Source organism: Megalobrama amblycephala, linkage group LG2, assembly GCF_018812025.1.
Source record: "Megalobrama amblycephala isolate DHTTF-2021 linkage group LG2, ASM1881202v1, whole genome shotgun sequence".
Classification (NCBI taxonomy): Eukaryota; Metazoa; Chordata; class Actinopteri; order Cypriniformes; family Xenocyprididae; genus Megalobrama; species Megalobrama amblycephala.
The window spans coordinates 24,705,020-24,732,822 of record NC_063045.1 but is presented as its reverse complement, the minus strand read 5'-3'; the positions used below and the strand labels follow the sequence as shown (position 1 = coordinate 24,732,822).

At 36.9% G+C, this 27,803-nt stretch overlaps 1 protein-coding gene across 1 annotated transcript; it reads left to right on the top strand.

The window, feature by feature from the left end:
• On the top strand, positions 1 to 26,901 carry ncf4 (neutrophil cytosolic factor 4). The gene is made up of 10 exons (XM_048167665.1): positions 1 to 241; positions 894 to 978; positions 2,092 to 2,245; positions 7,467 to 7,537; positions 8,101 to 8,228; positions 9,811 to 9,859; positions 20,019 to 20,117; positions 23,061 to 23,236; positions 23,451 to 23,516; positions 25,850 to 26,901. Exons 1-10 carry the CDS (start codon positions 210 to 212, stop codon positions 26,055 to 26,057), a joined length of 1,068 nt encoding a protein of 355 aa, XP_048023622.1. The 5' UTR covers positions 1 to 209; the 3' UTR covers positions 26,058 to 26,901.
• The last annotated feature ends 902 nt before the right edge of the window (positions 26,902 to 27,803 follow it).

Genomic DNA, 27,803 nt, shown 5'->3' with positions numbered 1-27,803 from the left:
TTGAGCTCCATCGTTGTGTTTCTGAACTCACTAAAAACGCGTCCTGCGTGAAATCATACAAAACTCTTTCAGTTCCCCTTTGATGTACGTGCAACTGTAAACCCGCCTCAGAAAACCACGAGTAGCTTCACTTCCACTTCACTGAACAATCTCTCTGTCTGCCTCTCTCCGTGTGGGTTTGAAGAGCTCCGAATTTCACATAATCCAGCATGTCTCTCCCTCAGCAGTTGCGAGATGAAAGGTGAGCGGAATCATGTCTTTATTATTACAATTTACTCATTAATATTCATGAAATCAAAGAAGAGTCGCTTTCAGGGCGTAGTGTTTGTGTACTATTCGGTTTATCTTGTAGCAATACTTTAAAATATGCTGTGGTATAGCTACTATACTATAATCTACGACTGTATTGCACTGTGTAAACTGTGAAACAACTACTCAGTCTAGTACACTAAACCTCTACTATGTCAAGACCTGTCCACCTCATGCCTTACTATACAGTACTAATCACGTAAAAAAAAAAAAAAATAGATGAACCTCCCCCAAAGTGGGGTAAATTAATGTGTTCAGGATAAGTTTATTTGTGGCATAATGTCTATTTAGAAAAAATGTAGGCTCTTAAAAAAATTACAATTGTGTCAGAAACTGATTTATAGTAAAGTATTCCCATCTCAAAAAGTAGGCTAATTCAGACAAGTTTAAAATAAGCTTAAATCATGAACAAAACTTAAGTGTTTTAACAAAAAATTATAAGTTACACAGTATGTGTACACAAAACATTCTGCTTTTAAGGCTGGAACAGATTACTTCATTGTAAATGCAAACAATAACAAATTCTCAAGACATAGTATTTTCTGTGGTAATCAAATTGTTTGTAACTTTTGTTCACCCTACAGTGATTTTGACCAGCTTCCAGGCAACATCCCAGTCACTGCAACCATTGCTGATATTGAGGAGAAGAAAGGTTTCATTGATTACTTTGTGAGTTTTCTGAACCCTGTTGACCTTTCGTTTAGTCTACTTGTTTGCCTTATAGTCTAATATTTGCCTATTACCTGTGGCTTGTGTTTAACCAACAGTATACACCTACAAAGGATTAGTTTTTACAGATATCTATAAAATGGCAATCATAAATTTTGTCTTTAAGGCACAATATGTAAGATTTTTGGAGTAAAATATCTAAAAACCACTACAACTATGTTATATATTTTGTTGACTTGTGTACTTTATTCCAAATGTTTCCAAGAATGTTTAAATCCAGAGAAATAAGCAATTTTGTCCGTGCGTCGCCTATCGATTACATCATACCCGCGTTACCCTCGATTTCCGGCTTTATTTTGTAGAAACCATGGAAACACCAAAGGCACTTTAGTATATTATGTTTTATGAGACATTCATTGACAGAAAACTAATCATGTTATATAGCTCAACACAGTAAGTCTTATAGTTTAAATCTCATTTTCTTGATTTTCAGCAAGTACCATTTTTTACCATGCCTAATGTCGATCTAGCTTACTTCAGAGAGCAACAAGTGTCTCAGCAGCCGACGAGTGAACTCAGAGTAGCACTATACCAATTTTCAACACACAAATGTATCTAATATGATAAAACAGCACTGCTTTACCCCACATACACTTGACTGGAAGAAGCGGAAGCTGTGACTGCAGCATAATAAAAGTTCCACTGCTCTCAAGCCTTGTGTCAAGCTCGTCTCTCTTTTGCAATCATTCCAGCGGCCTAATTTCTGCTCGCATAGCACTCAGCCCTCCTCTGCTTCATAATACAGTAACGTTAATAATCTCATCCATGAACATGATTTCTGCCTGAGTCCCATCCTGATTATTTCCGGCTGTAGACGTAAAGACAACACCTTCCGTGATTCCGCAAAATCAAGCTACGCCTTTGTTTTGAGTAAGCGACCTCTAGCAGCAAAATATTACATATTGTGCCTTCAAGGGAATGCATTCATTTAAGGGGATGTCTTTTGCCATTGTGTCACATCTCAATGTTTTTTTTTTTTTTCAACTTTTATTTTTTTTCACACTACTACACACCTAGTCTTTGACTTGTTTGTTCTTTATAATCTTTTTGCAGAGGTTCGTGATTGAGGTAAAGACCAAAGGCAACAGTAAGTACCTGATCTACAGAAGGTATCGACAGTTCTTCACTCTGCACCAGAGTTTGGAGCTGAAGTACTCAGTTGAAGCCCAGCCGGGATACTACACCTGCCAACTACCTGTCCTGCCAGGTCTGTGAAGTAGCAGCTGCACAGCCTCAACTAAATAACAATGTGGTAGTAGAGCTCTGTGGAAATCTAGCTTCAGTAGCACAAGCCACATACACACTGAAGCTAAATATGGTTATCACTTCTATACTACTGTAAGCGCTTAATCCCATTCAGAATGACAGCCACATTCTATAACTGAATTTAACTCCCGAAAAGGTTGTGACAAACAAAGTATCATTACATTTGTGCAGTGTATACAGAACTGAACAATTAGTTAGATTAACTTAGATAACTTTTTGCTTAAAGGGGTCATATGATGCTATTTTAAAGTTCATTATTTTGTTTATTGGGTGTGATAAAACAGGTTAACATGCTTTAATGCCAAAAAACACTTTATTGTTCACATACTGTACATTATTGCACCTCCTCTATTCTCAGTCTGTCTGAAACGCGCTGATTTCTACAAAACCCCTCCTTCTGAAAAACTCATAGTGCTCTGAAAGGCCAGCTGACCCAGTGAGTTGTGATTTGCCAAACCCCTCAAACATGTGTTGGAAATGTAAAGCCTTTATCATAATCGCGAGTTTCAGCTTCCGAGGCTTTAAAGGGTTAGTTCACCCAAAAATGAAAATAATGTAATTTATTACTCACTCTCATGCCGTTCCACACCCATAAGACTTTCGTTAATCTTCGGAACACAAATTAAGATATTTTTGTTGAAATCAGATGGCTCAGTGAGGCCTCCATAGCAAGCAATGACATTTCCTCTCTCAAGATCCATTAATGTACTAAAAACATATTTAAATCAGTTCATGTGAGTACAGTGGTTCAATATTAATATTATAAAGTGACGAGAATATTTTTGGTGCGCCAAAAAAAAACAAAATAATGACTTATTTAGTGATGGCCGATTTCAAAACACTGCTTCAGGAAGCTTATGAGTGTTATGATTCTTCTGTGTCGATTCATGATTCGGATCGCGTGTGAAACCGCCAAACTGCTGAAATCACATGACTTTGGCGGTCTGAAACACTGATTTGACACGCTGATTCATTATGCTCCGAAGCTTTCTGAAGCAGTGTTTTGAAATCGGCCTTTATGGATCTTGAGAGAGGAAATGTCATTGCTCCCTATCCAGGCCTCACGAGCCATCAGATTTCAACAAAAATATCTTAATTTGCGTTCCGAAGATTAACGAAGGTCTTACGGGTGTGGAACACCATGAGGGTGAGTAATAAATGTCAGAATTTTCATTTTTGGGTGAACTAACCCTTTAAGTAATTTTAAACACACAGTCAATAATGTCATTGGTTTTACCGTATCAGTTCAAGCTTAAGTTGGTTTTGAAAATGCGGATGATCAAGCTGGTCAATCGGAACATTAAGAAACGTTTAACGTTTCTTAACGTTGGTAAGAAGTCTTTATATATAGCCGGAGCTGTACTCTCCAAGGTTCAGGAAGCTGCCCTCTGAAAAATGTGCTGTGCACAAGCAAACTTTTGGGTCGTACTGCCAGGAACAGCTTTATAAATAAACCTTAACCACTGATTCCTAAGGCCTAGGACACACTACACTAGATGATTTAAAAATCTTTACCGATTTTCAAATGATCCTCAAATCTTAAAGGTGCACTATGTAAGATTTTCTGTCCGCTAGAGGCCTATCCAAAACAAAGGCGTAGCTTGATGATGCCAAGTTTGAGCGCGGAATCTTGGGACATGAGGTCTTCACCTCAACGGCCGGTGGAAAAGAATTGGGATAGAACATTTGCGATTGCGCAACATACGCCACGAGCAGCGGAACTTTTATTATGCCACAGTCGCCAGCGTCGCTTCCGCTTTTCCGGTCAGGAGTATGAGGTAACACAGCTTTGTTTATCATATTAGATACATTTGAGTGTGTTGAAAATGTTATAACGTTACTCTGTGCGTTCGCTTGGCGGCTGATGTGAGACACTTGTTTCACACTGCAGTAAGATAGATCGATTTTAGAATATCATATTAAATGCTGGATGGCTTGTGTTGTTAAATGGCATGCATTTAATTTTTATTACTGTTACTAAAAATAAAACTGCATCTGATTATGCTATGTTAGCTACTTCAAAAAATAGTGTTTTCCTCTGAGGCATGGTAAAGCATAGTACTCGCAAAAAATCAAGAAAATTAGATTGAAACATAAGACTAAACGTGTTGAGCTATATAACAATAATTAGTTTTCTGTCTATAAATATTTCAAAACAGTTGTTCCCTTGCCTATTAAAACATGTAAATATTAATGGTGTTTCCATGGTTTCTACAAAATAAAACTGGAAACCGAGGGTAACGCGGGTATGACGCAATTGAGAGGCGACTCCTCACGCGTCCTGGAGCCTTGGTTAAAATTGCAATTTTCTAACTATTTACAAATAGTTGCAAACATTTGGGATGTTGTAACTACTCAAGTGAACAAAATATATAACACTGGCCTAGTGGTTTTTGGATATTTTACTACAAAATTCTTACATATTGCACCTTTAATTTTAACAATGTTGGAGACCACAGACATAAGGGCAGTTTCAACTAATTTTTAGCATTGTAATTCTCCGAATACACACACTAGAAGATTTGTCCAGGCTGCGAGACCACACACCTGTTGATAGTAGTAACAATTTCACAGTGTATTGGAGGATGATTGATGTCGTCAACTGGTTCTCCTGGCGTGAGTTTTGTTTTGAAACATGTTTGATATTTACGACTTGGGATCATGTGGGCTCCGATGTGATCAGGAGCAGTAAAATAATCGTAATGACACCACAGAATTGAGGATTTTTTGGACAAAAACTCAGTTGCGAGAAGCCTTGAATCGGGCCACACTCCCCAGATTGTTGTGGGTTGCAAATTGGGCCCAGAATTGGGCTTAAAATCTTCAAGTGTGTGGCCAGCCTAACAAAGGCGTTTTTCTGTCACATCCAAACACACAGCGTCTATAATTCACTGAAGCCTCGTCGTCTTCTTTGTGTATGCCATTGGGTGGTCATTATGCTAATATTTCACATTGTGACATGGACGTTTGAGGAAGTAATAGCTGGACTTGTATCGAGGAATTTTAGGCAGGTCTGGATCAGTGTTCTCTGTTAGTTCTCTGTTACTATGAGCTTTGTAATTTTGCAGATCTTATACATGCACAAACAGATACATTACACACTAAAGGAAAACATTAAAAAGCATTGTATGACCCTATTAAGGTTCACTGTACAACGACACCATGAACTTATTATAGGACCTGTCCACATTAAGCAGGGGTGTCCAGTCCTGCTCCTAGAGGGCTACCCTTCTACACCTGCCTGTAAGTTTATATATATTATCCTGAAGACCTTGATTTGCTGGTTCAGGTGTGTTGCTTACAGTTGGTGCCGAACTGAAATGCAGAAATATGGCCCTCAAGGATCAGGATTGGACACGCCTGTCCTTGAACAACCTGAGGTTAAGTGACCCACTCAAGGGCGCAATATTCATGAATCGGGAATGTCAACAAACTGATGACAGCCAGTAAAAAAAATCATCTCTCTGACAGTTTAACCCAACTCCAAAACCTCAACCTTCAACCTTAAATTACTGTCGACATGGATGAAAGCTGTAACTTCTTCCTGCAGAGTTTAGCTTCAACCTTAATTAATCGCACCTAAATCAAGGTAAGCAAGGTCTTCAGGATTATTAGTATCTCACAGGCAGGTATGTTAAGACAAGTTGGAGCTAAACTCTGCAGGACTAGGATTGGAAACTCCTGGGCTAGATGAAGGAACCAATTTTAGGGTTGGAGGAAAGATCTCAAGATCATTGATCACTCCTTGTAGGGCCCCTTAGGCCTAACCACTACACCACCTTCCACTGTCCCACACCTCAATGTAATCAGTTGACAATTATCATTCTCAATTTTGACAATTATGATTCTCTCCAATGCTGTTCCTTCAGAGTGAAAGTTGACTTCTTAGGTGGACTTTGTCCTTTAAGTACTTGAAGTGTTTCCCACAAAGTTACTGATTAGCCAGATCTCCTAAGATTGTGAGGGAGAATAGCAGAGACAAAAGAAAGGGATATTGTTAGGAAAATGAGACGGGTAGCATCCTTTTGACTGACACTGAAACCTGTCCTCATCTCCTTCTGCTTTATCTATCCTCACACAAAAAATACAGAAGTTTTCAAACTTGTTTGAATTTGTTTGAAAGGTCACAAAAGTCTGAAACCACTTGGGAATTGATAGAACCCAACGTCATCATCAATTTTTTTTTTTTTAAATGGAACTGTGTCTGAATAAAAAACAATAATTGATTCAACACCAACCCTATAGAAGAAGTAGTAATGTCGTCTGTGTCATCGTAGTAGTGTTATCTACCCTTGTTTCATTCTAGTTTCTAATGTCTTTAACCTCTTCTCTGATCCCTTTTTAATCAGTCTTATGTCTCAGGTCTCTCGCTGTCTCTCTCTTTGTCTCATGTTCTTTTCCCCTGTCTGTCCCTTTCTCTGTCTTTGACCAAACAAATATGTGTATAATTGAATTCAGCAGGAAGGAGAGGTCGTTCTTTGGCACACTACCCACTGTTACATTAAGGTCACCTAAAGACTGAGAGCTGATGGGCTTCGCTGTCTTTCTGTGACTTCCCACCAAGGCTTCTTCAAAGCTCCCTACCAGCTAAATCTGAACCCAGTAGAACCATGTTTATTAAATTCAAATTATATTACAAAGTAGCCCTGGATGTAACTGTCTTCATGACAGTTGATTGCTCAAGTCAATGAGTAATATGATTATTCAGTATTATGCAATGTAAAGATAACTGGCAAGTTTATATGAGGACATTATCAATGTCTGCTCTGATGGCTCAAGAGACAGTAATGAGAATTAGGAGAATTATTTAAAATGAAAGGAAATTATGGCGTATCCATTAAAATGGTATTGAAATGCTTAAAATGCTTTTTTTTTTTTTATCCCTATCGGATCCCATAAAGTGCTTTTGAGAATGACCCTCTTGTGCTACTAACAGACCTCTCATCATTGTCCAACACGTACATTATTAACATTTCCATTGGGTGTATATCAAAAATAGAAATGAGAAAGTAATTTAGCATAATATTTGGGCACACATTATGCTAAGCACTAATAAAGAGATTCATAAGCACCCTCCGGCTAGCTTTTGATTGTTTCGTTTACAAACTAATTTGTTTTGAGACATTAATACTTATTTCTTCCACTTGTTTGTTTCACCACAGGTAAGGTATTTATGGGAAACAAAAAGGAGATTGCAGAAAGCAGAATCCCAGAGCTAAACAATTACATGAAGGTGAGTCAGTCTTGAAATTTTGTTAACGTTTTGGGTTGTATCTTGGTCATGTTGCATTGGTGGGAGTTGCGTTTGGTAATTGTTGCACTCATGTGCATCGGTGGTTGTAATCTTTGCAATGCAAACAGCACTGTGTTGAATTACCAGGAAAAAAAAAAAACAGTTCCCTTTTTCGTTACTTCTCTTTTGTGCACATCCTAAGTCAATGTCTGTCAGCTTAACTTGTCAGTTCTGATTTAATTTTAAGGTTGTTTCTTCAAATTTGGGCACATTTGACCCTGTAGACTTTAGAATAAATACACTTTTCACACTTTAATTTGTATATACGGTACAGTATATATACATACATGACGTGCAGGTGAATTATGTCATTTGTTCCTTATTCTGAAAGTCATGGAAATTCCCTCCACAGTGTCGCTTTCGTCATCTCAAATGACATTTTGTCTATAATAGCATTCATTACTGGATTTAAATATGACATTCATCTGAAACAATCATGACTCATTTAATTTCAGGGAAAACCATCCTACTATACATGTCATATAACTCTCTCTCTTCTTTAGAGGTTGCTTTGTCTGCCTACCTGGGTACTTTTGGATGATCTGATACGGATGTTTTTCTACCAGACTGAGACGGACAGCCAACAGGTCCCCCGGGCCCTGCGCCGCCTGCGACCCCCCACACGCAAAGTGTAGGAGCCTTCCCACAATCCCTCACTTCTCCTTCCAGCACTTCACTGCATACTTTACACCATACTGCTGTTCTGCTAACTTTCTACTGCGATTATTCAAAAGAAAAGTTCTGTGGCTTTGTCAATCATCTCTTTGCATAAAAAAGGAAAACCACAAGGGAGATCTATGTAATTTCTCATTTGTTTTTCCCAGACAGCAATGTGATTAATGAAGAGCAAATGGAGACTTTTGCTTAGTTAACCAGCTTCTGTGTTTGATAGTTTGTGATCTCAATAATGTCCCAAACTATGTGGTCAAAAGGGCAGACTTTTAAGCACAAAAAAAATGCATCCATCCATTATGAAATGAAATACACAAAGCTCCAAGGGGGTTAATAAAGGCCTTCTGAAGCGAAGCAATGCATTTTTGTAAGAAAACTTTATAAGCTTTATAAAACTTCTGGCAGACGGGCATACGCATCGATTTAAGGCGGAAGAGTAACCCCTGACCTGACGCATGATGTAATGACGAACGCAGAAGCTCAGAGGATAGAGCAAAACAAAACACCTGTCATGAATTAGAAGTCTAAAATGAGAATTTGTAAAAACAAATATCAAAGGATTTTGATATAAGAGAAGAGGAGCTTGAATTTGTTGCCCAGCCCTATTTGTTTGAACCGCGAGAGGCGTCTAAGCTTACAATACTCCTACATTCTGCGTCATATATTGCTTCAGGGGGTCTAGTTGACTTGCCCATCCTTCACTACCATTATAAAGCTTGGAAGAGCCAGGATATTTTTAAATAAATATCTCAGATTGTGTTTGTCTGAAAGAAGATAGTCATATACATATAGGATGGCTTGAGGGTGAGTATATCATGGGATAATTTTTATTTTTGAGTGAACTATCCCTTTAATGCTGAAAATAAGAACAAAATATTGTATACCAATATCGTTGGTATATAACAAACTCCATTGCTGTGTGAGCCAAGCTTAAACAACAAGCCCAAAGATGCTTATAATAAGTGGACATGGCAACACTGCAACAGTGCGCTCTGTGAAGCAGCCTTTAAGCATAAATAAGCATGACGCCTCAGTCGACTGTGCTTTAGTTAAAAACACAATGAGTCTTTTGTCACTGTAATATTTCTTTGGTCAGAATAGTGGATACTAAACATGTGAGACGCAAGAACATTGCTATGGTTACCACGGTGTCAGTCATTGTAGTTTTGTGAGTGAGTCATTTTCAGGACACACATGGAACGATAATTTAGGGGACTCACACCTGCATTTAAATGCGGTTGTCACTCCTGAAACTTTACAGTGTGTGCGTGCCCAAAGATTTCTCATCATATTATTCTAAGACCAAATTATCTGAGCTAGGAACCATTTGGGACAAAGCTGATATTTAAAACGACCCACAACCTAGGGCTTTTGAGCTATGATAGAACTTCAGAGCAATAAAATTCTCCTTTGGTTTGTCAGCCTTTCACTTTGACTTCTTGTCGTTGAAAACTGCAAGAAAATGTTATAAAAACCACTTCTTCTTCTGTTGTTCATCTGAAGTTCACACTGCTCTTTCTTTTCTCTCTCTCTCTCTCTAGAAAAACCGTAAAGCCCAAAACGGACCTTTTTTCCTCGCCCAGAGCAGAGGTACATCAGCGTTTCCTTGGAAACGCTCACAGTAACAGCCTACACACTACATACTACACATACTCACAGTACATACTCAAGCATGCAGGCACCACACAAAGCTCTGACATTTGGTCCTGAGGTTATTACACAACAATTGCACATGAACACCTCAAACTTTTGTTACAAAACATTTTGTCAGAAGTTTATGAAAACTCTGTGAAGGCTGAGACTCAGTAACACTTACTCACACTTTGCTTTGCATGATTCCAAGTGCTCCATTTATCGAGGAATTTGAATATGTATCTGTAATTCACACAGATAGGAAATATTAATAATACTTATGGTTAGGGATTTGTGTTACGAACAGGAATTATACCTCAAATTATGCAGTGTGTTGAGAAGTGTGCTGTTACTTTTCTTCACAATTTTCTGCTTTGTCTAAAAAATCTCATTGGCTTAGATTGAAGGAAGGACACTTTCTATATTTAGTACTAGAAAGAGGCTTGAGGGTGAAATCTTTTGACTTAGGCCTGTAAGCAACCACCCACAACACCCTATGCTGAACACCCTAGCATCCTCACAGCAGTCCACTAAAATCCACTCTGAACACCCCAGCAGCCACACAGCAAGCCCTGGCAACCACCCAAAACACCCCGGCATCACAGCAGCGAGTTTCGTATCGGCAAACACCACACATTTTATTGAGAAAATGTCAAAATCTAGAGGTACTGTAGTTGTGATTTTGAGTCTTGTGATAGATTTACAGTGATGACACTAAATCTCTAACATTCCTCTAATACAGACTCAAAAAGAGACATGTGTATCTCTGTTTTCTGGGTCAAATCTTTGCCCCATTAATGGTTGCTGTCCTGTTCCACTTTTGCTAATTTCTTTATTCATCATCACCTTTTTTCCTGAGCTGCTTTTTAAAGGGATAGTTCACCTGAAAATTAAAAATCTATGATAATTTACGCACCCTCATGTCATTCCAAATCTGTATGACTTAATTTCTTATGTGGTAGTAGATATTTTCCATGCATTTAATATATGTGTATTTCAAGCTTCAAAATGACACAAGCGCCATAAAAGTGTTATAATAGTACATATGACTTACATAGCATCTGAATCATTGAATCAGTGAGTTGAACTTGTGAACTAGATCTGTCCGATTCGTGGACAAATCATTCATACTGGGTTTATGAAACAGCTGAACTGATTCTTTGAAAATATGACTCAAAAACAGTGATTTGTTTTTGAACAATTTGTTCAGAAAACGTTCAGTTCACTGATTAATCGTAATGAACTAGTCGTATGTACTATGATATGCTTTTGCATCCTTTTTGAAGCTTGAAAGCTTCAATCTTCAACTATTGTAATTGCATGGAAAAAAGCAACCAAGACATTCTTCACTATTTTTCCTTTTGTGTTTCATGGAAGAAAGATAGGGTTTTGGAATGACAAGAGGTTGAATAAATTATTGCTTCTTTCCATTTTTAGGGGAATGATCTCTTTAATGCTTTCCTTTCACCCTCTCTCTTCCACCTACTTCTCAGTCATGTTTCTTCAGTCTCTTTATCTTATCTTTCTCCTTGTCTTAATATATTCTTTGCTCTTTTTTTCCACTGTTCACTTTATCCTCCAGTCCTCCTCCTTCACCCATCAGTCTTGCTTCCTTCTTTCACTTTCTCACGCCATCCCTTAATGCATCTCTCCCTCTTTGTCTTTTGGAGTACCTGCACACTTTCAAGACAGTTTCATTTCTGTCTTTGTGGCTTCTGATGCTGTCAGACCAGATTGGCTTCATGTCATTCCATTCACACATTCTGCAACGACCACAAAGTAATTATATAAAACATGATTATACCTCACGCCCAACTGTAGGTGAGGGCAGAAGGGTGTGCGAATTTGAATGTGTGTAAGTCAGTTTAAAGTCAGTTTAACAATGTAAAATAAAACAAAATATTAAAATAAATCATCTCGTCTTAGTCATGAAAAATAAAGTCGTCCACTAACATTTTTTGTCATAGATTTTGTTAAAGGTGCCATCGAACGTTTTTTTACAAGATGTAATATAAGTCTAAGGTGTCCCCTGAATGTGTCTGTGAAGTTTCAGCTCAAAATACCCCATAGATTTTTTTAATTAATTTTTTTTAATTGCCTATTTTGGGGCATCATTAAATATGAGCCGATTTAAGCTGTGCGGCCCCTTTAAATCTCGTGCTCTCCACCCATGGAGCTCGCGCTTGCCTTAAACAGTGCCTAAACAAAGTTTACACAGCTAATATAACCCTCAAATGGATCTTTACAAAGTGTTTGTCATGCATGCGGCATGTATGCGTCGGATTATGTGAGTATTGCATACTGTTATATTGTTTACATTTGATTCTGAATGAATTTGAGGCTGTGCTCCGTGGCTAACGGCTAATGCTACACTGTTGGAGAGATTTATAAAGAATAAAGTTGTGTTTAAGCATTATACAGACTGCAAGTGTTTAATAATGAAAATAGCGACGGCTCTCTTGTCTCCGTGAATACAGTAAGAAACGATGGTAACTTTAACCGCATTTAACAGTACATTAGCAACATGCTAACGAAACATTTAGAAAGACAATTTACAAATATCACTAAAAATATCATGATATCATGGATCATGTCAGTTATTATTGCTCCATCTGCCATTTTTCGCTATTGTTCTTGCTTGCTTACCTAGTCTGATGATTCAGCTGTTCCTTGTCTAATGCCTTGAACATGAGCTGGCATATGCAAATATTGGGGGCGTACACCCTGACTGTTACGTAACAGTCGGTGTTATGTTGAGATTCGCCTGTTCTTCGGAGGTCTTTTAAACAAATGAGATTTATATAAGAAGGAGGAAACAATGGTGTTTGAGACTCACTGTATGTCATTTCCATGTACTGAACTCTTGTTATTTAACTATGCCAAGATAAATTCAATTTTTCATTCGAAGGCACCTTTAACGAAATTAACACTAATCTGCACTCAAAAATGTGGAGCTATTGTAAAAAAAAAAACAGACATTTGCAATTGATTCAACACACTCATGCCAATTCGTTTTACATTTTAGTGAATTTGTATGAATTCATACCTCATTTGTATTTCATCACAATTAGGTTTAGGGTGGACCTTCATGCTTACAATTTTTTTTCATACAAATCTCATTTTACAAATTCATACTAAATTGCTTTGATACAATAGTTATGTTTTCTCATGAGATGGGTTGATTGATTTCTATAGTAATTTCAATTACTATTCTTTCTTTCTCTTTTATCTTTTCGACAAACAGCTAATCACAAATTATTGAAATGCCATTGGTTGAGGCAAAAAGTCATATTCTGTCACTTTTTTTTTTTTTTGACCTTGACACACACACCCATCTTTATTATCTCCTCAAAACATTCTCCCATTATGTCTCGTCCTGATGTAGATCAATGTAGCAGGTGTGTTGATAAATCTCACACAGTGCTGGACATTTGTCTTCATATGCTCATGTGAGAGCACATGATTCAAAGCACGCTGCTCTACACATGGAGATCACAGTGGAGGAGACTCCTGCCTTATTCTGGTGTGTATGTGTGGCCGAGAGAGGGAGAAAGTGACAGATTACACTTCTCATAACACCAGATAGAACAACAAAAGATCTGGAAAGCAAGACCGGGAAAGATAGACATGTGGGTGGTGTTGCTTTGCAGTTAAATTTATGGGAAAGGTTGCAGGTTCGAATTTCAAAAGGGGTGATTCATGCGCTGTCACTATTGCAGCCTTGAGCAAGATGCTGTTATTTAGGAGAATTCACCCAAAAATTAAGATTCTGTCATCACTTTTGCATGCTTATGTTGTTCTAGTCCTTTCTTCAGTAGAGAACAAAAGGAGATGTTCAGCAGGATGTTCATGCTGCTCTTTTCAACACAAATCATACAGTGACCACAGGCTACCAAAAAATAAAACTATAAGAGTGGTGCATATGAATTGTGTGCTATGTTTCAGATCTTTTGAACACCAGATTTGACATCAGTGGCGCCAAAAATTGTATTGTGACGTGCCAAATTTGAAAATATGAAAGTGAATGTTAAATTTGAGAGCCGGATTTTTAGTGAACAGTGAAAGATTTTGGTTGCTTCAGAAGACTATAATACACAAGTCACGCTGACTACTTTTATGGTGCTTTTATGGTCCTTCTTTGTCGTTTCTGGAGCTGATCCCCATCCGCTTTCATTGTATGGAAAAGAGCAGAACATTCTGTAAAATTTCTTCTTTTGTGTTCCACGGATTTTGAAGAAAGAATCTCAAAGGGGTTTGGAACAACATGAGGATGAGTAAATGAATTAGTCTTAACTCCTCAACTTCTCAAGTGGGACTGAACCTGTAGTAAAAATGCATGTCAAGTCACTAAGGATAAAAGTGTCATTTGGATATCACCAATTCTATTGCTTCATTTGCTGTGTGACGGCTCTGAGAAGAATATGGCCATTTCCTGGAACTCATAAGATACAAGACAGAGAGCTTGATTGAAAATCAAAGCCTTTTCTTTCCTCTGTATCACTGTAAGGAGTTTAGACAGTAAGAGAGAGTCCATTATAGAGAGATTGGAGATACTGTTTCAAGTCCTGCACTTTGGCTATTAGAAACATTGTTACCGGTGTGAATTATCTGAGAGAAGATATTTTAAGCACCGAATTGTCACATATAATAGCGTTTAAGCATTAAAGACGGTTATGACTGATTATATGCATTCACACTTATTGTACTTTCATGGTTATTTTCATGGTCTGTTTCGCAAAGGACAGCTATTTCACACCTGATCTTGGCTGATAGCTTGGGGCGAGAGTCCCAGAGTTCTTGTTTTGGATGGTTATCTGTTATGATTTTTTTTTCTCCTCCCATTACATTTGCAAATTAATGACTTTTGGCCATTTATAAGCATTGATAAGCAGGTTAATAACTGACACCCCTCCTTAGTTAAACTCCTTTGTCATGTGTCATGGCCCCAGAGAGTGATCTCTTCTCTTTATATCCTACTCTGATCCCCTAGTTGAAAAGAGCCAAACTGGGTCACTCATTTAGGTAGATAAAACACCTCCCTCTCCTCCCTTTTGGCTGGCCACGTGCTAATGAGCTCATTTCAGAGGTCATTGACTCCTTAATTGAAATCAGAGTGCTTTGTGACCCCCAGAGTCACTCTATAATTAGATATGTTCTCCGACTCCTTGATCCCATGCAGAAATAACTCTCCGAATGTGACATACAGTAAAAGACCTCTTCAATAAAGCACAGCTAAATGAAAGAGATTGATAGCCATTTGTGTTTGAGTATTATTGTGTTTGTACTTGGCTAAATAGTTGTCTTTTGTTGACTTTTTAGGGTTAATATAGTTAACATATTTGGCCAACATAGCTCACACTTTCTTCTTCATAAACTTCTTTTTAGACCTTTTTAGTCAGTCTATCTCGGTTTGTTCTCGACCTACTTCTCTTCAATATCGAGTGCAGCTCAAGCCCTGAGGTCTTCATATCACTTAATTCGTAGGTTTTAGCTATTATGCCAATTAGACACATAGGACACATACGTCACCCAGGTGTCTCGGTGCGATCTCTAAAACATTACCTGTTGGATGATAAAAGAAAATTACTTTGAGAATCTAAATCTGCTCTTTAAAGAACATTTAACAGATGTTGAACTCAGATGTGATGCTTTCCATATGAAGTGCTCTTCAATAGATGTCTTGAAGATACACCGATCAGGCATAACATTATGACCACTGACAGGTGAAGTGAATAACACTGATTATCTCCTCATCACGGCACCTGTTAGTGGGTGGAATATATTAGGCAGCAAGTGAACATTTTGTCCTCAAAGTTGATGTGTTAGAAGCAGGACAACCGTAAGGATTTGAGCGAGTTTGACAAGGGCCAAATTGTGATGGCTAGACGACTGGGTCAGAGCATCTCCAAAACTGCAGCTGAGGTGTTCCTGGTCTGCAGTGGTCAGTATCTATCAAAAGTGGTCCAAGGAAGGAACAGTGGTGAACTGGCGACAGGGTCATAGGCGGCCAAGGCTCCTTAATGCACGTGGGGAGCGAAGGCTGTAGCTCAAATTGCTCTGTAGCTCAGAGAGCTACTGAAGAGCTACTGTAGCTCAAATTGCTCAAGAAGTTAATGCTGGTTCTGACAGAAAAGTGTCAGAAAACACAGTGCATTGCAGTTTGTTGCATATGGGGCTGTAAGACCATGCTGACCCCTGTCGCACCAACATTGGGCATGTGAGCATCAACTGGACCACCGAGCAATGAATAACGGTCGCCTGGTCTGAAGCATCAGATAGAAATTACAAAAAGTAGCTTCAGAAAGAAATATTTTATTTTATTCAACATAGAATTTATTACACATAAACTTTTAGGCTACAATGGCCATGAATTTTTTCAGAAGCTGCATCTGAATTGTTATTTAGATATATTTACAGACCGTTTATTGCAGCTCATGAATGCATTTACACTGCAATGGCAATTGCATAAATAAGAATTAAATGCATACATGTGATTAATAAGTTTTAAATGATTATTAAAGAGATAGTTCACCCAAAAATGAAAATTCTGTCATCATTTACTGTGTCTCATGTCGTTTCAAACCTGTATGACTTTCTTCTGTGGAACATAAAAGAAGATAATTTGAGAAATGTTTCAGTATTTTTTTTTTTCCAGTGGTAACCCAAACAGTTTAGTTACCAACATTCTTCAACATAACTTCTTTTAAGTTCCACAAAAGAAATAAAGTCATACTAAATAAGAAACTAAAACTGTCAGTAGGTGGTGGTAAATGTCTTAATGAATAAGTCATTGAGTCATTCATTCATTCGATTCATTCAAATGGTTGATTCATTCAGGAATGAAGTACTCGTCACTTGTGTGATATTGCATAACTATGTCATATGATATAAATATGAGACAAAAATTTTCTCTAATCAACTGAAATTTACAATGACCTACATAGGTCAAAGCGTTAATCATTTTAATACATTTTTTTTTTCCATAAATAACTAATTAAATCAATGACAGCCCTAATTAATAGTGTTAAAGTTGTAGGAAAGCTTGGATTTTATGCGTTGTTTCTTTGTAAATGAATTACTCCATTGCTGTTGTCATGACACTCAGGGGACATCTTGTTTTTGGTTGGCTTGACACCATTTTTTTTCTGTGCTTTAGGTGACTATACAAGATAGAATAGATAGAATAAAGAAAAGACCAATCACAATTCATTGTGTAAAAGAGTGCATGAAAGACCATTCAGTATGCAAATATTACAGTTACATCATCGCTGTATGATAGATTTTAAGTAGTGAACATTCTACAAAAAAAAAGTGTTCAATGTAAATAGTTAAAAAAAAATTACAATTGAAATTCTAATGTTGTATTTGAACCCCACTGATGTTCATTGTATGGACAAAAACATTAATTTTCATTCAGAAGAAAGTAAGTCATACGAGGAAGACTAAATGATTACAGTTCTTGAATTTTAGGATGAACTGTTCCTTTAAGTATAGTTTACCAAACTCGCAAGCACAGCCAAGAAATTATCTACAAAGTTTGAATGTAGCCTGTGCGTTTAGTGGTTTGAGATCAATTCTAGAAGACAGTGGAAAAAGACAATAAAAAGATATCTTGCAAGTTGCTGTGGCAATGCTAATGCTACTGAGAGCTTTTCTCAGCGCTAGGGTAATTAGCACATATATTATGTTGGGAAAACAGGGGGAAGGAAATTGCTTTGTCACATTTCACATAGCGGAGTGTGTGTTGTTGTTTTTTTTTTTGTTTTTTTTTTGCACATTCTCACACTTCCAACATTTCCAAGTCTTGTTTAATTTCCAGTGTGGTTTAACCATGTAATAAAAAGACAAGAGACGGCACAAAAGAAACTGTAGTCCAATATGAGGAGAAATCACACAACAAAGGTGTTATTTTGTTGTTAGTTTTTGATATTGGTCTGACATCATGCAGTTTGTTGGTCATAACAGGATTTTTCAAGTTTTGTTCAGTTGTGTCACATTTCTAGGGTGTTTAATTTGTAGCGTCCTCTTTCATAAGGAATATCAAACAAAATTCCAGTCGCCTAAAATAGTTTAGCTTCACCGTGGTGTGGCTGAAGAAGCCAATTATTGTACCGAGTTACTTTCCTGCACTATATAACAAAGTTAGCCCACACAAATGACCCAAAAGCCATTTTTAGGGTTTCACAGCAGCAGTGGTACTGAAATAGTTTCTTCATCTGATGTTACTGAGCCTGCACTCAGATACTTGCTCTGTACCATTGAATTTCATATTGAGTTTTGGCACAAATTGTGTCTTTCTGTTCAGATGCTGCCTACGAGTGTGCACGGACATACACACTTGCATGCTCACACTTAAAGCAACTGCCAAGATGTAATTAGCTGGTAACATCTAACACGTCTCACCTACACACTCCTACTCATGCAAACAAACCAAGCGACCCACAGCTCAGCAGATTTACAGCATTATCTAAACATACAGAGATGGCGGCGTGAGAACAGATGCCCACTCATGCCCATCACACGCACTCACTCATACACGTGTGTTTAGCGTACCGATACACACAGAGCTTTAAAACACTACTATACCCTACAGCGACCTGTGGCCATTGTGGACTGCGTCAGCGTGCATGACAATAAGGTCTCAATTGTTAACATTAGATAATGTATTAACTAACGTGAACTGACAATGAGCAATACATGTGTTCGTTTTTATTCTTTGTTAATGTTAGTTAATAAAAATACAGCAGTTCATTGCTAGTTCATGTTAGTTCACAATGCATGAACTAATGTTAACAAATACAACATTTGATTTTAATAATGTATTAGTAAATGCTGAAATTAACATTAACTAAGATTCATTAATTAGTAATTATAATTAAGTATATATATGTGTGTGTGTGTGTGTGTGTGTGTAATATATAAATATATATATATATATATATATATATATATATATATATATATACATACACACACACACACACACACACACACACACACACACACACATTATTTTATTTCAATCAAATATCAGAGGTCTCAAAGTTCTCTAAATTATCATATTCATAAACACGGACTGATACTTAATTGAGAGCTCTTGAGCTACAAATGAGCTTTTGTGGAGTAAATGACCTTGGTTTCTTTTGATTTAACTAAGCTTGAAGGATTGACATGGACAAATGACATTGGAGGAAACAGACTATCTCTCTCCTCCGTAAACACCTTTCCACCTATTCTTTTGCATCACTTTTTCTTTTTTTACTCTCTTTCTTTTTTTCTTAGTTTATGGTCCCTTTAACCGCATCATTGATGTTTAGTCCTCTTAATGCATATTTGGTAATATAACATGGTGTGTGTGTGTGAGTATATTGAGATTTTCAGAGATTATTTCAGAATCAGCAAGCATGGTATTTGGATATGCTTTTTGGTGTACTTTTCAAAGAATACCACGGTAATACCATGGAATTGTTATTGTACATATCCAAAACTACTTGGTAGATGTTGGTAAATGTTTAAGAATGCCATGATACAGAATAAGTGATTTTCTTATAGTACATATGCAATACATGTTTCATAGTACATGTACTATGGTAAAACTGGTATTTTTTTAAAGTACATGTTCACAATGGATTTTGCAATTGCACATGTCCGACAAAACATGGCATTACCATCTGTTACTACAGTATGTCCAAAGCCAGCTTTAGGATATATATTTTGAAAAAGCTTACTTAGAAGAATACCATGGTATTCATTGACAGTACCATGATGCAAGTCCAAAAACTATGACTTAATAATAAAAAGTAAAACCTGGTATTACCACAGTTTTGGCAAGTGTTAGAAAAGTACAATTAAAACATCGATCTCACCCACTTCTCATAAATAGCATTTTCACTCCTGAATCTCTCTTATTGTCACTTTCTCTAGTTTCTTACCAGCATTCTTTCATCCTATTTTATTAATCTCATTCATTCCTTTTATTCATTTTCATCAAAGTTCCTAAAGCACGAGGATCTCTTACCTGCAGCTCGGTCTCACTCAGGATTTGTTTCTCTCTCTTTCTCCCCGTTGGTGTGTGTGTTTTCCGCTTGCGTGTCTTCGCTGTGTGTGTGTGTGTTAGGCAGTGTTTGACTTCAGCGGCAGCGGACGCCTGGAGCTCAATCTGAAGGCTGGAGACGTGATCTTCCTCCTGCGGAGAGTCAACGTTGACTGGCTGGAGGTAAGAGAGAGATCGAGAGGGAGAAAGATAACAGGATAGAAGCAGAGAGAAAGGTAGAAGAGGATAGGTAGGCAGGAGGAGAGGAGAGAGAGAGAGAGAGAGAGAGAGGGAGGGAGGAGGGTTTGTAAGAGCGATAAAGGGAGGGAGAGAGAAAAAGGATGGAGCAACATGATCTTATTTATGTTTGGAGGTATTTGTGTGTAAGTGTGATTGTAGCACACATAGATGTTTATATGTGTGATGTCTACACTAAAAAAATGTTGACCTAAAAATGTGCTATGTGTGATGTGTTAACACCTAAATTTAATATATTTTAAATCAAATATATAATTTAACATCACTGAATCAACATAAACTCATTTTGTGACACCAACAAAACTAAATTAAAATTTTATCAGGTACAAATAGCTCCTTAAAGTCAGCATGAAACAGAAGTTGCGATAGTCTTTTTTTCCCTATTGTAATGTATATTTCCGAATTAAACTTGATTTTGTCCATTGGGAATTGATTAGATGGTTGTGGTTTGCTATTGGTGGCTCTCATATGAGTGATAGGTTGTCCTGCTCTTCTGAGGCATAAATATCTTCATAGTATATTGTATTCAAAAGATAATTTTATTGTTTTTATACTATATATGAGAAATTTATTGAAAGGTGCTAAAGAGGATGTTTTGTTTTATACATTTTTGCAATATTACTTGAAACTGTCTTTACTAACTGATAAAAGACTATTTATTAGGTGCACTGAAAGGAATAATATTAATATACATCATCTGTGCACGAGGTAGGGCCTTAAAAGCATCAGCCAATCGTTTACGCGATCATCGCGTAAACGATTGGCCCTCTGGCTTGTCAATCACTGCCATGATGATCCATGTGAGAGACGCACGGCTGCGTGCTCCAGTAAGTTTCCACACTCCACAGGCACTGATTGCAATGTTTTTGTCAAGAGACAGAAGTAACAACTGCAGATTATGAGTTACCTGCGGTGAGTCCGACATAATGAATCCACGGCTTTAGGTCGCGCACACACTTAATGATTGTAAGGCTGATTATGAATGTAAATTGATACTTATGACTGATCGCGCTCAAACACGTCCAGTCAGAGCCAGTTGCTTTCAGTCTGCGATTACAGTCGGTGTTCAAATTCCATGTGAAAGTATATAAATCTGCTTCAGGAGCAGGAAACAATCGCTGTATGTTGAGCATAGTCAGAATGTTTTAGCTAGTCGTTAAATGTGTGCCCGGCTTAATAACACAGCGAATGCCGGTGGTAAACACTCGTGTTCCAATACTCGTGCACGAGTTTCGGGAGGCGTTCCCTCTAAATGAGCTGTGAAGGAGGGGGGTTGTTCTTACCCATGCACTCATTTCAAAAACTCAGTCGACAAAAAGAACCTCTTTAGCACCTCTAACCTCACTTTAATTTTTTTTTTACACTTGGCAGATGCTTTTATTCAAAGAAACTTACTTTGCATTCAAGGTATAATCAGTTCATAAATTCCCTTGGGGATTATTACCTTGAACTCTACTGTTTGAGCTATAGGAATTTTCTTTATATAACATAAAAACACATACACGAGCACAAATAAGTCAGTGAGGGGAAACATGTTGATGTGACATCTGGATTTCATTTATAAATAAATGTGCCATAAAAAAGGTCTTTCTTTTATAGTGTTTTCAACAATTCCTACATAAAAGCTTTAAAATTAAACCATACATTGATATTACACAAGTAAGTGTCTCTCCTGAAAATGTGCATGTTCACTAAAGATTCACTAAAGAAAGAAAGAAAGAAAGAAAGAAAGAAAGAAAGAAAGAAAGAAAGAAAGAAAGAAAGAAAGAAAGAAAGAAAAAGAAAGAAGGGAAAACATTTAAAGGATAACGTGATCGAGGGAGGAAGTACTAAAATATTCAGTAATGAAGATGATGGATGAAAGATGATGGTCGATATATATATATATATATATATATATATATATATATATATATATATATATATATATATATATATATATATATATATATATATATATATATATATATAATGTATTAGAGGGTGTGTGAAGGAGTGGGACATTAAAAGGGAGAAGTTCTGATCTGAACAGACACACTCACACATGGTTTTTATGAGTTAGATATCTGCAATCTTTTTGGATCATGGCAATAAAGGAGAACGATTTGACCTGAATTGAATTGCAGAGAGAGAGAAAGATTGCATAGACATGCAGTGGACCCTCAAATAACATTATCAAGATTAGAGAGGGTGAAAGAGAAAGATCAGACTGTAACTTGCTAGTTCATTGCCACTGAAACTTTTTTTTTTTAGCTTGAATGCACTTAATGTGTCTGAAGATCAGGGGCTTAGCAATCATTATTGCTCCCCCTTCTGGGAACATTAATGTCTCTGCCTTATTGTGTCCCCTCCACTTATCATATCAGCTCTCCCCTGCCACAGATCCAAGAAACCATCCTAAAGTAACACATCAGCTCTGAGCTGATAGATAGATAGATAGATAGATAGATAGATAGATAGATAGATAGATAGATAGATAGATAGATAGATAGATAGATAGATAGATAGATAGATAGATAGATAGATAGATAGATAGATAGGACGGATGGATCCTTAATGGATAGACTGAGGAACGGACAGCTAGATAGATGGATAGATAGATAGGCAGATAGATAGACAGACATATGGAATGATGTTCGGATGGGTGGACGGATGAAAGAAAAATAAACCAACAGAGACAGATGAATGATAGATAGATGGATGGACGGACGGACAGATAAAAAGATAGACGAGATGTATGGACAGACATAGATCGAAGAACAGAAAGATGTATAGATAGAAATATAGGTAGATGGATGGATGGACGGACTGACAGATAGACGAGAAGCAGAGGTCTTCATCTGCTTAAACCATGTGTCCTCCCTGTAGGGCACCGTGAGGGACAAAACTGGAATCTTTCCCGAGTCGTTTGTAAAGATTATTAAACCACTTCCCGAGAGTGACTCTGATGAAGAGGGCGGAGCTTCCAAGAACGGGAAACGTGCTCAGAGTTCCTACAGCTGCCTGCGCTGCTATCTACTGCAGCCAGAGGGCATCGATACAAGGTCAGAGACATATGAAGAGAGCGCCTTTGTTTGAACGTGCATATGAGTTGATCTAAAGATATTATCATTTTAACCAATAATTAACCACTATCACGCCTAATAACACATGCCTAGCAACCGTATTGCAACACCCTGGCAACCACTCTAAAGTGTTGAATATGAATATTCCCAGCTAATGTGTTGCTTCTGTATGTGCATTTATTGTCTGCTGTAGGGACATTTGCGTTGAGGAAGATCTCTCAATTCAACCATCTTATGAAGATCTGCTCTCCCGAATGAGGTACCTTTATCCCTGTCCTAATCAGGTTGTCCTGTTTGACATATAATGCGTCTTGAAATGAATAAAAAATAGCCTCATTAATTAAATATTCTGCCATTTAAAATACTATGTCACACGACCTAAGCAGCTTATGTTTCCATTTTATTTTCACATTCTCATCATCAGCATCTTTAATTCTGCTGTTCTTTTCACAGTGAAGAGAGGTGGTGTCTCTCTTTAATATTCACACCATGTTTTTCTCAAGTAGGGGGAGAAAATGTGTAGTAGAAAAGAAAGGAACAACAGAAAAAAAAACATTTTTTTAAATGTCAAAATTTTCTGTTTGCCCTTTAGAAAACAAAAACACACTTTTACTTTTTTGTTGTTGTTGTTGTCAGGTTTTGTACAGTGCAATCATTATGAATTACTTTTCTCAAGCATCCACCTAGAGAATATCTAGCACAAATCTTTTCTGAAAACCAAGTGACCTGCCTACCTAGACAACAGACAAAAAACTGTTTATTAATTCATGTTTAACAGCATATATATATATATATTAGGGCTGTCAAAATAACGTGTTCATTTCGATTAATTAATCTGAGAAAAAATAACGCGTTAAAAAAAATAACGCAGATTAATCCATTCCGTATTGACCTTTGAACCTGGAGCCGTTCTAGCCACCATTCGAATGTAAAATGAAGGAGGGAGACGACTGCTGCGCTGACGGACAGAACGAGCAGAGCTCCTCCCTCGTGTGCGCGAGCTCTCTGTCTTCAAAGTAAGCACCGTCTTTGCACTCTCTCTACCTCACACATAATAATCTAAATCAACTGACACAATGCTAAAAGTTCGTAAGACCGAATCCATGTTTCACGAGGTGCATTCGGAGAATGTTTTTCCTGAATAACTGCTGGGTGTGAATAGTGCTCAAAAGAACGTCACATCATCTTCTCTGATAGGCGCCCTGCACGTGCAGCTGACATAAACCACACTTTCAGTAAACAAAAAGAAATTCCTATCCAGTGGTGAAGTGTTTTCTGTGTTGACAAATCTTCTGCGATGTCCTAATAATAGTCGCGATTCGCACGCAACTCGTCAACGTCCACTAATGTCTAATTCGCGACCTAATGACTCATTTGAACAGATTCATTTTAATGAATCATGACAACAACTGATCTGTCCACACGGTCTATAATGAATCATTTACTCGAACAACTCTGAAATGAGAACATAAGTGCTTACCCCATTTAGCAAGAGTTAGTAAAAAAAAGGGTTAGTAAAATTAGCCTTAATAATCCACAATATTTTCAGGTTATTTAAATGACAATTTGTAGTAAATTAGGCCTACCTATAAAATCATTAAATTAGTTTAGACTGGAGTGAGGTGAAACCAGAACAAAGCAAGTTGTTGTTAGCTAGGTGCATTCAACTGTATATGGTAGAAAAGTATATTATTAATATAACTTCTAAATGCTACTTTTTGATACTTTTCAGGTTTAGCAAAAAAGCATCTTCTCTTACAAAGCTATAAAATCACTTATTTTTTTGGAAAAAGAGGGCAAGAAAGAATTACAGTGAGAGTGACGGGTACTTTATTGATCACGTGGGTAGGGCACTTTTTACTGTTTGTGTGGATGTCTGTCACCACGGAAGACCATTTTTGACCCAGGAAAAACCCTGCATTGATTCATTTGAATTGAAATATTTAATACTTTCACAGCAAAAATTATGTATGCGATTAATTTAGATTAATTAATCACAGAGTATGTAATTAATTAGATTAAAATTTTTAATCGATTGACAACCCTAATATATATATATATATATATATATATATATATATATATATATATATAACTCTGCTAACACTTTATTTTGATGGTCCGAGACATTCTACTGACTATAAGGAACTTTGCAACTACAGAGCAAAATGAATTACACTAACATTTATTGCAATATATATATAAAAAATGAAATCTTCAAAAACAAGAGATTGATCCATACTATCTACTTCAATGAGAAATTATTAGACATCTTAACGCTGGATTATTTACCCTGTAATTTTATTTTCTCAACAAACAACATCACACAAAATGATGTCTCGAGGGCCACGTGTTGAGCAGTGCTGGATTAATGTTTAATAATAAACCTCATTTGCATGATTATGTTGAATATGCATCTGTATGCATTTGAATGATGCATGCACAGTGTTAAATAATTAGCATAAAAGTCACATGACTGCTTATACAACAGTGAGGCCTCAAATTGCGTTATACTAATTATATTTTACTTATCATGGCCTTTAAACTATTGCGCAATTTGTTTTTCTCTCTTCTCTTCTGTCTACCCCTCAGGGAACTCTTTCAAGTGGAAGATATTGCTTTGAACTACCGGGACCCGAAGGGCGATCTGATACGGATATTAGACAATGAAGACGTCGCTCTCATGGTGCAAGAAAGCAAACAGACAGGGTCAAATGTCAAACGACCCGTGAATCAGTTTCCTTGGGAGCTGCTGGTCACACATGCAAAAGATCTGACGGTCTACAACACAGAGTATTAAAGGTCCAGTGTGTAAAATTTAGGAGGATCTATTGACAGAAATGCAATATAATATACAGAACTATGTTTTCAGTGGTGTATAAAGACCTTACATAATGAACCGTTATGTTTTTATTACCTTAGAATGAGCCATTTATATCTACATACACCGTGGGTCCCCTTACATCTAATTCGCCATTTTGTGCCGCCATGTTTCTACTGTAACCCTAAACGGACAAACTGATCTATAGAGTCGAATTTGCTTGACTGGCTACTCTCTGCTGTCTCAGACGACAACATCTTTGTCCTATGTCGGCCACTGTAGCTTCTCTATGCGTTTCGTAAGGGAGGGGTGAGCGGTGGCCTGAACCATTGGTTGCAATTCGCAACCTCACCGCTAGATGCCCCTACAATTTACACACTGCACCTTTAAGACAAGCTCTCTTTTCTACGACCTCTTCATGTCTCTTGTCAAAATCATTGCACATTATTCTTTATTTTATGTGGTTTTCAAATTGAAAACAATTTTTTGGTTATAGTACACCCAAAAATAACAATTCTAGCATTATTTACTTATTCTCGAACAGTGTTGGGGACTTGAGTTATGTAATCAGATTACTTTTTTCCAAGTAACTAGTAAGTGACACATTACTTTTAAATTTACAACAAAATGTCTAGTTACTTTTTCAAATAAGTAATGCAAGTTACTTTGTTTTACCATGTATTATCTGTCACCTCTTCTGTCCCCATGTTGAGAGAAATCGTAAGTGCAAAGACGTTGTGTGCGCTGTGTAAACATGATGGTTATTGTAGTGAACATGCATTTGTTCATCTCACTTGCACAAAAACAGATTCAGTATTCAATAATTAAATGTTAATTAACACAAATATACTTTATGTATTTAGTCTTACTTTATTTAACAAATGTCTTTGCTGCTGACCTTCGATGATCTAATTCAGCCATACTAATAAGCAAAAATGACTTTAGAAAAACATCACATGTGTGTTTATTTTTTTATTGCTGAAGTAAGAGTGTTGAACTTTCTTCTCCTGCGTCTTATTAATCCAGAATGGCAGCCAGGTTTGCACAACAAAAATAGCCAAATGAATTGGAGTGATTCAGTTCTCAATTTATTGATTCACTTATATGATCAGTTCCTAGCTCACTAGAAGGAAAGATTATTTGTAAATAATAACTACTTAATCAGAAGTTTCTGTTTATTGTTGTTTTATGGAAAAGTACAACCAGTGGAAATTGGATATGAGGGTGAGTAAACAATACCAAAATTTTAATTTCTGGGTGTCTAATTCTTCAACACAACCAGTATTTCACAGTGGGATCTATTGCTGAATATCTTTTATAAATTTTCAGTGCTAATAAATACAGATTTTCTTCTGCATTATAAGCAGTAGTGGTTTCACTTTTCTTGGTTTTTGAAGTGTTTAATCAACTTCCTCTTTCAATTCCTTTCTTTGCAGGAAAAATCTTTTTATAAATTGTAGATGACTTGATGTGTGGTGCATCTTGACTTGTGAAAGACGATATATGATCATATATATGTGTATATGTGTATTTGCTCATAGAGTTAGTCATAGAGTTAGTAATTTCAACAAACTTCTAGCTGTAGGTATTAAACTTGAGAATGGTACCTAAAATTGTTTGTTTATTGTTACTTTTCACCTGGTTGTAAACTGTACTATATAATCTTCAAACATATTCTATTCTTAATGTAATATTTCATTTTTTATATTAAAATAAAAATTTAAA

What these genes read in the sequence shown, in the direction of transcription:
- ncf4 (XM_048167665.1), top strand. Translation starts at nt 210, where the DNA reads ATGTCTCTCCCTCAGCAGTTGCGAGATGAAAG. An exon ending in AGCTAAACAATTACATGAAG is followed by an intron (nt 7,538 to 8,100) that starts GTGAGTCAGTCT and finishes TCTCTTCTTTAG; the next exon opens with AGGTTGCTTTGTCTGCCTAC. An exon ending in CCAGAGGGCATCGATACAAG is followed by an intron (nt 23,237 to 23,450) that starts GTCAGAGACATA and finishes TGTCTGCTGTAG; the next exon opens with GGACATTTGCGTTGAGGAAG.